Source organism: Camelus dromedarius, chromosome 8 (genome assembly GCF_036321535.1).
Source record: "Camelus dromedarius isolate mCamDro1 chromosome 8, mCamDro1.pat, whole genome shotgun sequence".
In the NCBI taxonomy this organism is placed as follows: domain Eukaryota; kingdom Metazoa; phylum Chordata; class Mammalia; order Artiodactyla; family Camelidae; genus Camelus; species Camelus dromedarius.
In genome coordinates this window covers 77,986,190-78,000,093 of record NC_087443.1, presented here as the reverse complement: position 1 = coordinate 78,000,093, position 13,904 = coordinate 77,986,190, and the positions used below count along the sequence as shown (strand labels likewise).

General features: G+C 48.7%; 1 protein-coding gene across 1 annotated transcript in view; it reads left to right on the top strand.

The window, feature by feature from the left end:
• Positions 1–9,847, top strand: part of ADAM12 (ADAM metallopeptidase domain 12) — a 324,566-nt gene extending 314,719 nt beyond the window's left edge. The window contains exons 22-23 of the mRNA XM_031461975.2: positions 5,736–5,866; positions 8,008–9,847. Of these exons, the coding sequence (XP_031317835.1) occupies positions 5,736–5,866; positions 8,008–8,065 (189 nt within the window). The 3' untranslated portion in view covers positions 8,066–9,847. The remainder of the gene's footprint in view (positions 1–5,735; positions 5,867–8,007) is intronic.
• The last annotated feature ends 4,057 nt before the right edge of the window (positions 9,848–13,904 follow it).

Here is a 13,904-nt window from a genome sequence, read left to right as displayed (position 1 = left end):
TCCGCGCTCTGGCGGCGGGATGCGGAGATGTGAGTGTGGCTCCCGGGGAAGGAGCTTGGCAGGCGCCGCACCCCCTGCTCAGGGTGCACGCTGCCCCTCCGGCAGCCGCTGCGAAACAAACGCTGAAACCCCTTTTCCCTTTCTGCCTGTTTTTGTAAAAGCGTAGAACCTCTCCAGACTTCTTTTGGTTAGTACTGACGTAGATCTTTTGTAAAAGGGACGTAAGGTGAACTTGTGAAAATTGGGGAATGTCTATATTTAAATATAGAAAAGGAAGAATGATCTAAAATCACCCATATTTATACTACACAGAAATGACTATTATAATCTCTGTTTTTCTATGTACGCACCTATTTAAGTTTCAGATATGTAATATGCATACGTTTCTTTTTTTAAAAAAGGAAAAACTAAGTGATACAGACCACGTCAGCCCCGCTCCAGACACAGTTTGGTGCTGCTTTTCTGTAGCACTTTTCAAACATTTTTACATAAATAAGTATCCATGAATAACATACAGTATTTTATGCTTTTCAGTTTACAAAATGGTATCAAACTAAGCGTAACAAGATGTGTCCTTATGCTCAACTTTTTTTATTTTTATTTTTTTCTTTCTTGACATTCTCTTTGGTTCTTATTCAGATCTGTGTCTTGTCTTCTATTTCTTTAAACGCAGTAAGAAAATCTGTCCCAATAATTCCCAAATCCAGTGTCTTTGGGTTTGTTCCCGCTGAAATTTCTACTGCTCTCTGACTCACAATTCCCTGCTGCTTTGGGCGCTCGGTCATTTACTGTGAGCTGCTCCCTTTTCTGGAAGAGTCTCTGGGAGCCTTTGGTGTCCAGGACGCAGGTGGTTCCTCTGGAGAGGATGTTACTATGCCTCTGCCGGGTGCCCAGGGCAGCACCAGCTCGAGGCCCCTTGAAATGGCTCAGGGTTACTGAGCAACGCAGGTGATGTGATGTCAGCTTCAGGTCCTCTGGGGCAATTTGTGGTTGCAGGTCATTGTCTTGCGTTAGTCCGCCCAGCACCAAAGGGCTCCTTGCAGTCGGCTAGGGATGGGCAGTGGTGTGCATTTACTTCTGGAACATTCTTACCCAGAGGGATAGCCCTTCACAGAGCCCAGACTTACTGGGGAGAAGTCAGGAAGAAAATGGTCTCCTATTAAACTAGGGCTGGTGCTGACCTGTGACTCCTGCATCCCTCACCATAAAAGGGTATCAGAACCAAAACCCAGGTTTCCCTAATTTGGCAAATGCCTACAGCTTCCGCGCACGCCCTACCTCTCTGGGTTTCTCCTTTCACTTAGGTGTTGGCCTGATAACATCTTGCTATCTTGTAGCTCTTTGATGCTTTTAAGAAAAAAATTTAAATACATTTTATCCAATAATGTTAGTGGTTTTAGAGAGAAGGTAGGTCAGAATAACCCAGCCTGCCCTGTATCTGGAAGTGGAAGATCCACCCCCCAACTTCAGGCAGTTCTGTACTGTCTGTGTTATTATGGCTTGTAACAGTGTCTTTCTTTCTGTGGCCGTAATTCCCACAGTTTTGTCAGCCTTGGGTCTACACTGAAGGGATTCAGTGCTCAGTGTCTTTGTCACTGAGCTGTTCCTTTTGCAGCTGGCTGACGTCCATTCTGTTCGACTTCCAGAATTCCTTTCAGAAGAGCTCTTAGGAAGCCTACTCCCTGAATTTTGCACGTTCAAAGACATCTGGCAGTTGCTTTATTTTTTCAATGACAGTTTAGGCATAAAATTAACGGATCACACTTTCCTTCCCTGAAACTCACACGCATGCTCCCTCTGTCTGCTCTGAAGAGTTCAGAAGCTGACTTATTTTTCCCCTTGTAAGTGACATGACTCCGTAACCTTGAATTCCAGCAGCTTTGACAGGTTATGTCTTAATTCTGAGTCTGACTTGTTTTCCTCACAGAAACAGTGCACACTTTCGATCCATGGACTTGACTATTTCAGAAAAGCTTTTACAAATTAAGTCTGGGTATTTCTTCTCTCCTTACTGTTTGCTCAAACCCCTTAAGTGACACCATTTGTGAGTGTATCACCTTTGTGGTCTTCATCTGTCATTTACCCTTGAACTTTTCCCCATTTCCGTCAAGCTGGACCCTCACAGCCCTGACTGTGTTCAGTACAGGCTTACAACATTGTTAGTTTCAGGTGTATGGGTGTGTGTGTGTGTGTGTGTGTGTGTGTGTATATGTATGTATGTGTATGTATATGTATACATATGTTTTTTTTCTTTCTCAGCTGCTTTTCCATTATAGGTTATTACAGGATATTGAATGTGGGTCCTTGTGCTATGCAGTATGTCTGTGCTGGCTTCCTTTCAGTAGTTCTGTTTAGTGTGTCTAAACTCCTCTTCAAAGGGAAGGAGTCCTTCCCGGAAAGAAGGACCAGTTGCAGGACACTGGGGGAAAGGTCAGGTCAGCGCTCAGGGCCAGCTCCAAATTGCCCACCTCATGAGGGACCGTGGGACAGAGGGCTCTGAGGGATGATGGGTGGGTTGGCCTCCCCTGCTTTCATCTAGACCCTGCCAAGTCCACCCCCAACTTCCCCTTCCCAGGAGAAAGCTGGTGTATACGTGTTCTTTAAAAGACCCCTGCTGCTTCTGATTAGAGAAGAAGAAGAAATGGAGGCATCTTCCTGAGAACCAGCTGACCTTGGTGTTATCATAAAGGGTCTATTCCCACAGGGCCGGGATGGGCCAGACAGTGAGCGGCATTTGTGCTGCCCCGGCCCTGCGCGAGCAACCCAGGGACGGCTGCGCACCCCCGGCATCTTCCTGTGATAACATCCAGTCTTCCTGGGGAGATCTCTCCGGATAAGCAGGATGCATTTACTCTTGCTTATCATGCAGAAGTAGATAACAATTGAGAATTTATGATGGTCAAGGCCAAGGGCTATATTTGGATTTAAATATTTGTCTTTAACCCTCTAAAAAATTTGAAATATGTATCTATTGTGAGAACATAAGCAGAATAGGGAGAAATAGGACAGCTCTCTTTAGTATCAGATCTCCATTTTTCTCCAATACGTAGAGGTTGAAAAGGAAGAGAAATGGGGGTGGGGGGAGGTGTCCTGAACTCATCTCCTTGTTTAAAATTAAAGTCAAGCAAAAGGAGTGTGTGAGTGTGCGCCGTCCCTCGGCTCCGCTCCGATGCCTCCCTGCGGCCGGGCTGGATTGGACTTCTTTGGGGGAAGCCCGGGTTCAGGTTTTGCCCGGGCAGCATGAAGCTTGGTGCCTCAAAGGGAGGGCGGAGCTCCCACCCGCTTCTCCAAGGTCAGAGCGCGTGCAGCTGGCGCTTCTTCCCAAGTGGCTCCTGGGCTCCGCGTCGCCACGCCTGCTCTCTGAGAGGGGAGGACACATCATCTTTGGACTAACTCAGACTTGGTGCTGGTCTGTCCCAGCTGGGCCTGGTGGGAAGCTGGCATCTTACCGAGGCAAATACCTGTTTCATGTTTCCATCAAAATCACGTCCTGGGCATGGCAGGAAGAAAGCGGATTGGTGCCTCTGCTGCCCCAGGTTTGAATCAGAACTTTCCACCAACATCCCAGCTGTTTGGGCTTTTCTCACTATGGTGACCATATAACTTGCCCTCTACACCAGGACACATGAGAGAGACTGCGATTAATAATTAAACAAGGGCAGACACTGGGACTGTCACAGGCAAACCAGAATGAACGGCCAACCTAATTGTCTCCTAAGTTTCCATGATAAATTCAGCTCTATTGTGATACACTAACACGTATCTCACTTTGTCTCCGGACGTTGCAGTAAAAACCTGAGGTTATCTTTGCTGCCAAGACTAGATACTTAGTGGCAAAACTAGTATCATTAGGGAATGAAGTATTTAATCCTCAAAGTCTGAATTTCGTGGGTGCATTCATGCTTACATGACCCACTAATATCTTGCTCATATGGAACTTGCTTCAAATGGAGCTTGAACTATTGCGAGAGTTTATCATCCAAAGTTTGTCTGGACCTGGGAAATTCACAGTGGTTGTGAGGCGGTCACAGCGACCTCACTGGCCAGCTGAGTGCCAGGCCCTGTGCACTAACAGATTTACAGAGGATCTCTCCCTTAATCCTCACGTCATCCCGTCTCTGCAACCTGTGCGCCCGCGACTTGGTAAGCGCAGAAGCCGGCGGGCAGACAAGCAGCCTGGCTCCGTGCTGGTGCGCGCGGTGTGGCCTCTGTTCCTGGTTAGGGCTGTGTTCTGTTTTCTACTCCACGGCCAGCTAATGTTTCCTTTGAGGAGAACTGATGGAACAGTGTCACTTTTCAGTCTGTCCCTCCGTCAGGCGCTCTTTCCTATCCCAACCAGCCCGTTGTTTCAACTTGGCGCATTTTCTGCGCAGCTGTGGCTGACAGACTTCTGCGTTAGCTTCCCTGGCTTTTCAGAGATACCCTAAGTGGTGAGTATGTTGTCGCGTTCTTTGCACTGAGCGCCAGGGACTGAGGAGATGCAATTTTAGTGGGATGAGGACCGTGAGAAATTCAACTCAGACGTTTTTAAATCATCTTGAGTGTTCCTGGCTGTGTGGAATACTGAGTCCCATGAAAATGGGTTAGGTCACGTTTGTTAGGATGTCCTTGAGATTCCAGCACCATTTCCTACAGACTCTCTGTACATTTGTGAGGGCCTCTTGGCTCCAAGGACCAGAACAGGTGGTGTCTTGGTGCCTGTCTTCACCCCCGACCCCAAAGAGCGCTGTCAGTGCTGACTCCCCAGCCCAGCCCCAGAGAACCCCCTCTCCCGGTGGCCAAGAAAGGGGCCCCGGGGAAACAAGGGACTTTGAATAATTGTTATCTATACTTTGGGGGCTCCCTGTGCATTATTTAAAACACTATGAAATAGGTCTGGTGTTCTCCCATTTTATAGATGGAGAAATTGAGGTGGAGGGAGGTCAAGTGAATGGCACAAGTCCCAGAGTATTGGTCTTTGCATAAAAGCCAGAGTGGAACACACAGGCCCACGCTCTGCCCCCTTCTATTGCCAGCTCCCTTACTGGCCTCTGGTCGGCAGGGCACCTCCCCATTCACTTCCTTACAGAATCGTATCCATCCCTCAAACCACTGTGTCTTCGGTTTTCCTTCTGGGTGTCACTTTTCTGGTGAGTTTATGATTCTTTGAATTAATTATTAGAAAGCATTTGGACAGAAGAACCGAGGTCCACGTCGTGGAGCCATCTGGATCGACCTTCCCGGCCCCACGCTGACGGAGGGCGGTGATCACCTTCGCCATCCGGTCCACAGCCGAGCGGGTTCTCTTACAGGACTCTGGCAAACTTCAAGAAATGAATGTGTTTGAAAAGATTTTCACCAACTTACCATTTTAGGCCTTTCGAAATTGAGAGGAAGCCTAAAAGCACAGGAAAGTGGACGTCCCCTGGGTCCACTGGCTCAGAGACACCAGCCTCAACCATACTCCCGAGGCCTGTGAACAGTGTAGCATCTGAACACCCACATTTGGCTGCTTGTAACCAAATGCCGCTCTGGATCAATCTCTAACAGAGGCCCCCTCACACGCACACGCACCCCACCACACCCGCACGGTCAGAGGGTTTCACTCCATTCACAGGAAGTCAAGCCTGTGCCGTGCAGCGACCTAGCTGCTCTCCACAGCCTGCCCTTCAGGGCACCCTGATGGCTTCTGGGGTCAATGTCTTGTCCAAGTTCGCAGGGATGGTGACCACACACACTCTTCTGGTTTATTACAGGGAACTCGTAAGCCAAACCCTCCCCAGAAGCCTCTGCCTGCAGACCCTTTGAGCAAGACAACCCGGCTGAGTGGTGCCTCTGCCCGGCCCCTGGGCCAGCGGGAGTCCGGGCTCCGCCTGGCGCCCATCAGGTGGGTGCGGTGTGGCCACGCCCCCTCCTCCCCCTCCAGACCATGTGGGGCGGCTGCACCCAGCCCTGCTTCCCAAGGCACCTGAGGCCGTGGGGCGGGGGCGGGGGGTTATGCACTCCCTGCACCTGCGAACAATATAGGACAGATGCAAGGGTAGATCTGAAAATAAGCAGGAGGCAGCCGTGAGCTTACAAGCACAGGCACCCCAGGTGGCTTTAGCAATGATCCCACGGCACCTGTGAGGTCAAATCGAGATCGAGTAGGACAGATCCCTGGGAAAGCTGCGGCTGATGATACGGGCCGAGCCGCATCCCTCAAAGAGGCACAGAAGTAAAGGCACCAAAAGGGGGGATGTGATGACAGCTGGATACCCGCCTCCAAAAATCTCACTTAGGCCTTAATAGCCTAAGGAGACGAGGTGGGGCTGGAGGGTCATGGGTGAAACAAGGCATGAAAGAAGTCAGGCCCAGGCAGCTGCTGGGCAGGAGGGGGCCCAGGGGACTGGGAGCTTCCCCACCCAACGTGCAGGAGTCTCTCTGATGACTCGGCTGCAGCTGTGGTCCTCTGATGCCCTCCCCCAGGGGACTAGGCAGGCACAGCCCTGGATCCTGGCTTGTGCCAGGAGGTGACCCCAGCGGTGGGCTGGAGCCAGTCACACCGGTTTGCAAGGGCTATGACATTTCCGGGAATTTTGCAAGGTAGGTGTTAAGCCTAGCCGTTCTGAAGAATATGATTATATAAACTTGGAACGATAGCTCTTAGATTAAAAACAAAAGTAACAAATGCCCCAAACTCCTCACTTCCACTTTCTTTTTCGTTATCTTATTTGTAATCCACGTGCTTGAGGTTACCCACGTCTGTCATTTCCGTGTGATGGACGTACCGTGCCCCGGTGGCTCGCGAACGTCTCGTCCGTGCTCAGTCACGTGGCACGGGTAGCAGAGTGCTCGTGCAGGGAAGCCCGCAGCACTACGGATCAGGACGACGCCTCCCACCGCGGGGGGCAGTTAAACCTTCACCAGCACACAGACGGGTGAAATCCTCAGCTGAAACACGCTTCTGACACACGTGCCCCCCCTTGGCAGGCAGCTTGCTTTGTGAGCTCAAAAGAACCAAAGGTAGGGTGTCGGCCAGGCCCTGCGTTCAATAACTCAGTACCTAGGAGCGGGAAGGCCCACATTAGTGATTTCATTACAGCTCTTGGGAAAAATGTTTGGCCTGCGAAAGAGACAGCTGCCTAATACATCTCAGAGATAAAGCCGGTCAAGGGGTCAGGACGATGGTTTTACTCCCGGCTCCACAAAGAGAGGAAAGCTGCCGGGCAGCCTGGTTATTTCACTGTGGTTTGTAGGCTGATCTTGAAGTCCCTTCTCTTGTTACAAAGGGAAAGCACCGCTTTACATGGACGGGAAGCGGGCAGACCCTCTTTTTAAATGACCTCAGGCAGTGGCCTGTCTCACCACTGCCAGATGCTGACACCAGTGCAGCTGGTTTGGGTCTCGTCCTGGAAAGAGGATGCCCTGTATGCTCCTCTTTGAGGGGCCTCACAGGCCCAGCTTTGCTCTGTCCTCTGGAACCACAGTAATACCGCTGGGCACATCGCGGCTGGTAAAAAAAAAAAAAAAAAAAGAGATTGCTGGCAGTGAGAATACACACTGGATGTTGAAGAGTCAGTCCCCCCGAAATGTCAGTCACCCCATTAATAATTTTCTATGTTGATTACATATTGAAATTCTACTACTCTGGACATACTGGGTTAAGTGAAATCTCTGACTGAAGTTAGCTTTATCTCTTTTTACTCTTCGTGAGCCTACTGGGAAATTTAAAGTTACAGAGGAGGCTCACTGTTGCGGCTTGCACCGCTTTTCTGCTGAGTGGCCCTCCCCTGGAGTCACCTTGCAGATGGATGGGAGGGTCATAAACCACTGAAGACCCGGCAGCCCCCCAGCGAGGTCCCTTTCGTGATCTGCAACCCCTGCCAAAAGCAAGAACAGTGTCCAGCCCCCAGCGTGGGGGTGGGGTCTGATCCTGGAAACACATCCTAGTGCAGGGAAAGTCATCGCCCACCCGGGCGTCTGTATCTGCAGAAGTGGCTCTCAGGGCCTCTCACTGCGGCTTTTTCTTCTCCCCTCTCGAGGCAGACCGGCTCCCAAGCAGCCGCCTCAAGTGCCCAGACCGCCCCCACATCGCCTATGCTGAGTGAGAAGCAAGCTGACACCTTTTCTCAACAGTGAAGACAGAAGTTTGCACTACCCTTCAGCTCCAGTTGGAGTTCTTTTTTGTACCAACTTTTAGAATGTTTTTTAATGTTTCAAACACCACGATCTGAAGAACTCTGAGCTACTGCCGTCGGTGCTGTGCTGTGCTAAGGTGCTCTGTACTTCCTCAGGTACTGTAAATTATTAATTTATGCAGAATGCTCGCTGCAGCGCGGTGCGCTGGACGGGGCGTTTTTACCATCACTGAGTTTTCCATGGAAGGAAGGCTTGTTGTGCTTTTAATAGTTTAGTGAACTTGAAATATCGTGCTTTATGGGATTCCGGACAGGATGTTTACTTTTTGATGGAGGCTTTACTGGAGACCAGATCCCCAGCAACCCATGGCTGTGGTGACGGTGCCCGACACAGCTCAAGAGACCCCAGGTAGAACCTTGAGTGATTTCCTGGAACCCCTGATCCCAGGTCAGAGCCTGGCTCCTGGTCCCAGCTGTGCCTGGCTTTCAGGGATAACCTGGGCCCTGTCACAGCAGACGGGCTGGCCCACCATGCCTACCCCTTGAAGCTCCAGGAGAGCCGGGAAGGAGGCTTCTGGCCAGGAAGCTTTGGAGAGAACCTGGGTTGCAGAAAGGAATTTTGAGGTGTGGCCACACCAGCATAGATAGAGACCAAATATGAGGCCAGGCAGAAACTTGACCTTGAGCTCACCAGCCGAGAGCACTTTGGGAGAGCAGGCAGCAAAGTCTGCTCTACAGAAACACCAAGAACGCCTTTTCCTGGCTGCCCTCTGCAGAGCGCTGGCATCAGCACCTCATTTCAGTCGGGAAAGGGGCTGTTTCTACGGGAAAGCTACTGCCCAGGCGCTGCAGACACCATCTCCCTGGACTGTTTGGAGCTAAACAAATTACCACCTTGTCTTCTTGACTCTAATACAATGATTCTGTGTTCAGACAGACAGATGAGGCTTTCCACGGGACCATAACTACTTTCAGATGTGAACTAGTAACCAGATCTAGTGAATCAAATCCATAGATAAAAATCTCCTTCTATTGCAAGGCTCAGCCTATTCAAAATTCGGCAGAATCCCTATGCTTGCAGAAACTACAACCAAAAGCAATGCTGTGTTCCTTGGGGTAGGTTATGCCTACTCTCCTTGCCAGCACAGGTGGGATGAAGAACCATTAAGTTACTAGTGAGTTCTCTTTGGGCCATCCTATTTTCCCAGCTGGGCTGCAGGAACCTTTAAAAGATGTTTTTAGCAGAAAGTTTGAATCTAATTTTTAAGTACTGACAGCCTACCTGTTATTCGAATATCATAGATTGTGATGAGGAAATCCAATTCCTCATCCTACATATTCATGAAATGCAGCCCCTTCAGCTTTCCCTCTTCAAATGCCTGACTGGGGAGCCATTTTCACAAGGAGATCATGGCGATGCCTGGACCTAATGGTGTGAAATTTACAAAACTACTCAGACAAGGTAAAATGCCTTTATGCCTCTGTCTTCTAGTGGGGCCAGACATGACTAGTTTTCACATTAGAAGGCAACTGACAGCAGTTCCATAATTCACTCTGTTTTATGATAGAGCCTTCATCTGGGGTCATTTCAATGGCTTTTCTATGCCTTGAAGCAGAAAAACAAAACGTACCGAGAACCTTGGTTTGCCTTCCAGAAAGCAGGAGTGCATCTGACTTTCCCCGTGTTCCGTCTCTAGGTAACACAGTGTTCATGACCGTGGAGAAACTAAATAAAGCCATGTCACAAACACACAGGAAAGGGGACCCAGCTCTGAAACATTCCAGCTCTTACAGCACGCAGCTATTCATTACACAGTGATCAATCTCTTAAAACGACAAAGCCATGTTAGGAAATGTTACTGCTAATGAGCATGTACAGAGTTACTGTAACTGGGATAATTTTGGTAATGGTATTAAGGCCAAAACAGCTTGAAAAGTTTACAGAATTTTTATGGTGCATCATGTGGGTGTTACCTTTGTGGATACCCAAGCCCTTTGATCTGGCGTTTTAGTCCCTTCTCCCAGTGCAAGTAAGAGGATGTGAACTTTTTTTTTTTTTTTGTCTGTCCTTAACTACAATTCCTGTGTTTCCATTTCAGAGAACCAGGAATAGTTTGATATTAAAGGAGGTTAACACTGTGATCTTACACTATGTCATCAACCGGCCACTGAGGGGCCACGGCGGATGACGCATTCTTCTCTCTAGAGTGCTAATTGCTTTTATAGAGCCATGCAATTTATTTCTGGACAAGAACATATTTCAAACTAATATCTCCTTGCAATACCCAGATAATATTATTAAAGGGGCAGTACTTCCAAGTGCAGTACTTAGCAAGTGAAGCGTATTTAGCCGTAACTTTCACTGTAAGATAACTTAGGAAAGGAACCAATAGCCATGTTGTTGGGGGAGGGGAGTAGTCCTCCCCCTTTTTATATCCTCAGAGATGATGGAAACAAAACTCAATAGTTGTATTTCAACGGCAGTCTATTTTTCATTTTTAAAAATTGTATAGGCTGAATAACAGAGTTGAGGTGAGGTTAGAAAGGCCTCCCTCGCTTAGAGTGGGCTCTGAGGGTAGTACCCCTTTTGTGCCTCTGTCTTATGGGAGTTGTAGGTTACATGACCCCACTTTATTGAGAAGTTTATCTCCCGAAGTTTTGTGTCAGTTTGTTTTCCCGACACGTGGGATCGGATGGGTAGCAACCAAGAGGAACAATGCATAACATTTTCCATTGTCAGAATGTGCACTCGGAGACTCCGCGTCCCAGTGTGAGTTTTTCCAGCCTACACATGTGGGATGACATCACAGAAACCACAACAGCAACGAATTAAACTACATGAGAATAAATACCCCTGACTAGTCTCAAAGGGGACATCTTTATGCCTTCTTAACTTTATTAGGAATTCTCAGGCTGAAACCAGAGGCCATTGTTCTCTGGCAAATCAATGCAACACATCAGGGTAGCCCCGCAAAGAAAAACAGGAAAAACTCTGCTCTGTGTCAGACTGTTCTCAGGAGCCTGTCATCCGCGGTGGTGCTAAAAAAGAGCCTGTGCCGGGCCAGCTCGAGCGTCTCCCCGCCATCTCGCCACTGCTGTTTACTAAGCATCTGAGCCACTGAGACCCCGAAAACCAACCAGGAGGGCCGGGCACCCGGGAGCCGCCTGCCCCCTTCGCCGGCTTTCCTCGTCCGGGAAGCTTACATCACTTACCACTTTCGCTCCTGAGGGCGCCCCTGGGTGTTTGGGGAGCGGGAAGCCTGGGGCAGGCTCGGCCTGGGGCCCCGTCCTCAAGGCTGTCAAAATGACCCCAGCCCCACACGAGTAACCGGGAGAAACATTCCACCCAGGAGTCTCCCAGGGCCGGGACTGACCCCCCAGGCGTGACCCCGGGGCTGGAGCCGGCCGGTGGGGCACGTGGCAGGGGCGTCTTTTCTCCCCCCCACTTGCACAGGGCCAGCCCGAGGCTGCACCGCGACTCCCCACGGCTCACAATGAGGCCGAAAACACATCTGGACCCAGGCAGCCTGGGCCACAGCACCCCTGTGCCTCTCCGGCGTCTCCTCATCACCCAGTGCTGCCGTCGGTTCAGCCCGAGTGGTGACGGCTGCAGGTGCGGCTGCCCCCCTCCCCATGCCCACCCCCGGGACGCCCAAAGCCCTTCTCCAGAGCTGCAGCGCCCAGCGACCCCACCCACTCCCCCACCAGCCTGGAGTCCAGAAAAATCCCTTCTGCAAGCACTTCCCATCTAAAGACTTAGTCTAATTATTAACTAATAATTAATAATTCTAATTATTCTAATTAGAAGGGGGTGGCCACAGAAAATCAGGTTACCTATGATTCGAAAAGTCTCTCGACGCACTCTCCAGTCCTACGGACAGCGGTTTCTTTTAAACCTATTTGGAAACCCGGGCAGTGATACCAGTAACAAACGCTCAGCCAGGTTCACACGCCCCAGGCTGAGGAGCATTTCTGTGCAGTGAGGCTTCCCGAAGCCGTTTACCTGCGCGTGAACGGACTTCCCCGGCCTTTCATAAAGAAAACCCCCTCTTTACTTTTGAGACATTCATGGCAGCTTGTAGTCCAGCCATTGAAAGCCTGCTTCATATGAGAAAAACAAGAAGAAACACCACATACAAAATTGTTAAAATCTTCAGTAATGGGTCCTGGTGGCCAGATTTCACACACAGCTAAAGGAATTCCCGGCGGGATTCGGCCCTTCCAGGTTCCAATCCTCTGTAACCAACCCTGATTTTCCACATCATCTTCAGAACACGTGTCTTGTGTTCGCCCTGTGATTCTCCTTCCATAAGATAACTTTTTAGTCCTCAACGTAGCACATTTTAAATCCAGACAAAAGAGTAAGTATCACGTGATGGTCTGAGTTTTACGAAGACAACAAATGATGTCTCTATTCATGGCCTATAAGCAAGTACTTAAGTAGGATAGTGATAGAAAAAAATACATCAAACTAGAAAGAGAAACTCCTCTGAGTGCAGGGCAGGACCAGTGTTAGTTGCAAAGCTCGTTTCCCTCCTGCCCCTCCGTCAGGTCGGACTGGGAGGTCGTAGGAGGGTCCGCTGTTGGAGTGTGTGGCACAGAAAGTATCACTCTTTAAAACTTGGCTGCAGCCTATCCAGCACAGTACAAAGTCATAGCTACTAAACCAGTACATTGATTTTATAGTGCTTCGTCCATGTATAACGCTTTGGTTTGCTAAGGTTTCCTCTCATACCTTCTTATGTTACAGTCTGTTACTTTTGTACACGTTTCTCCTGTTGGGAGTCCACAGGTAACACAACCTGCTATTGTCATAGGAAAAGTCATTGTTTCAGATATTATAGCCAATAAATGGTATCCAGGTAAATATCAAGAAATGTCTCATTCATTCCTGGGAATGTTACAAAAAGGGGGAGGGGGAACTCTCGTGTGGATAAACGTATCTGTAGTCTTGCTCATGTATAGATGCATAAGGAAATTTTGGAACAGCACATAAGAATCCAGGAAGAAGGGTGAGCTGGTGAGTCAGGAGATGCAGGCTGCGACCCCCGTGAGCCAGTCGGATGGTGGGGTGAGGAGGGGAGATGCCTTCTCACAAGCACACTGTTGGGGAGGGGACTTAATACATATTTCTTTTTAACAATGTGACACATAACCTATCAAAGTTTTAAAAACTCACCTTATTTATAGAAGAGATAGATTTAAAAAGCAAGCAGGAATAAAACCATTGACACCAGACATATCCAGAATAACAGTCTAAACGTAATGGAAATCTATGGCAAGAGTTTTTAATGGCATCCAATTTCCTAAAGAACAGAAAAGACAAAGAAAAATAAATTTACAGAATGGTAACCAAAGGATCTTTGTTCTTACCACCCTCTCCCCATGACAAAGCAAGTAAGCAAAAAATAAGTACATAGAAGAGCTGAGACATGGTTAATAATGATCAACTTTATATTTACACACACACACACACACACACACACACACACACACACACACACACACACACATATCTCAAATGGAATACTTAAACGTACTGAATATACTTCTTTCAAAGTGCCTCCGGAAAAAAATTTATAATTGTGTATATTAATGCACAAAGTAAAACTCAAATCCTAACGGTACAAATTCCCATTATAATGCACTAAAAGTAGAAAAACAATCTGTGGCCTAGAAATGCAATGATTCTTGAGTCAAAGATCAATGGCAGATTATCTGGCAGACAGCAAATGGAACCATTGGGGACGGCACACTGTGGCCATGCTCCTGAGACTCTGCGTTATCAGAACTCACCTGGATGCC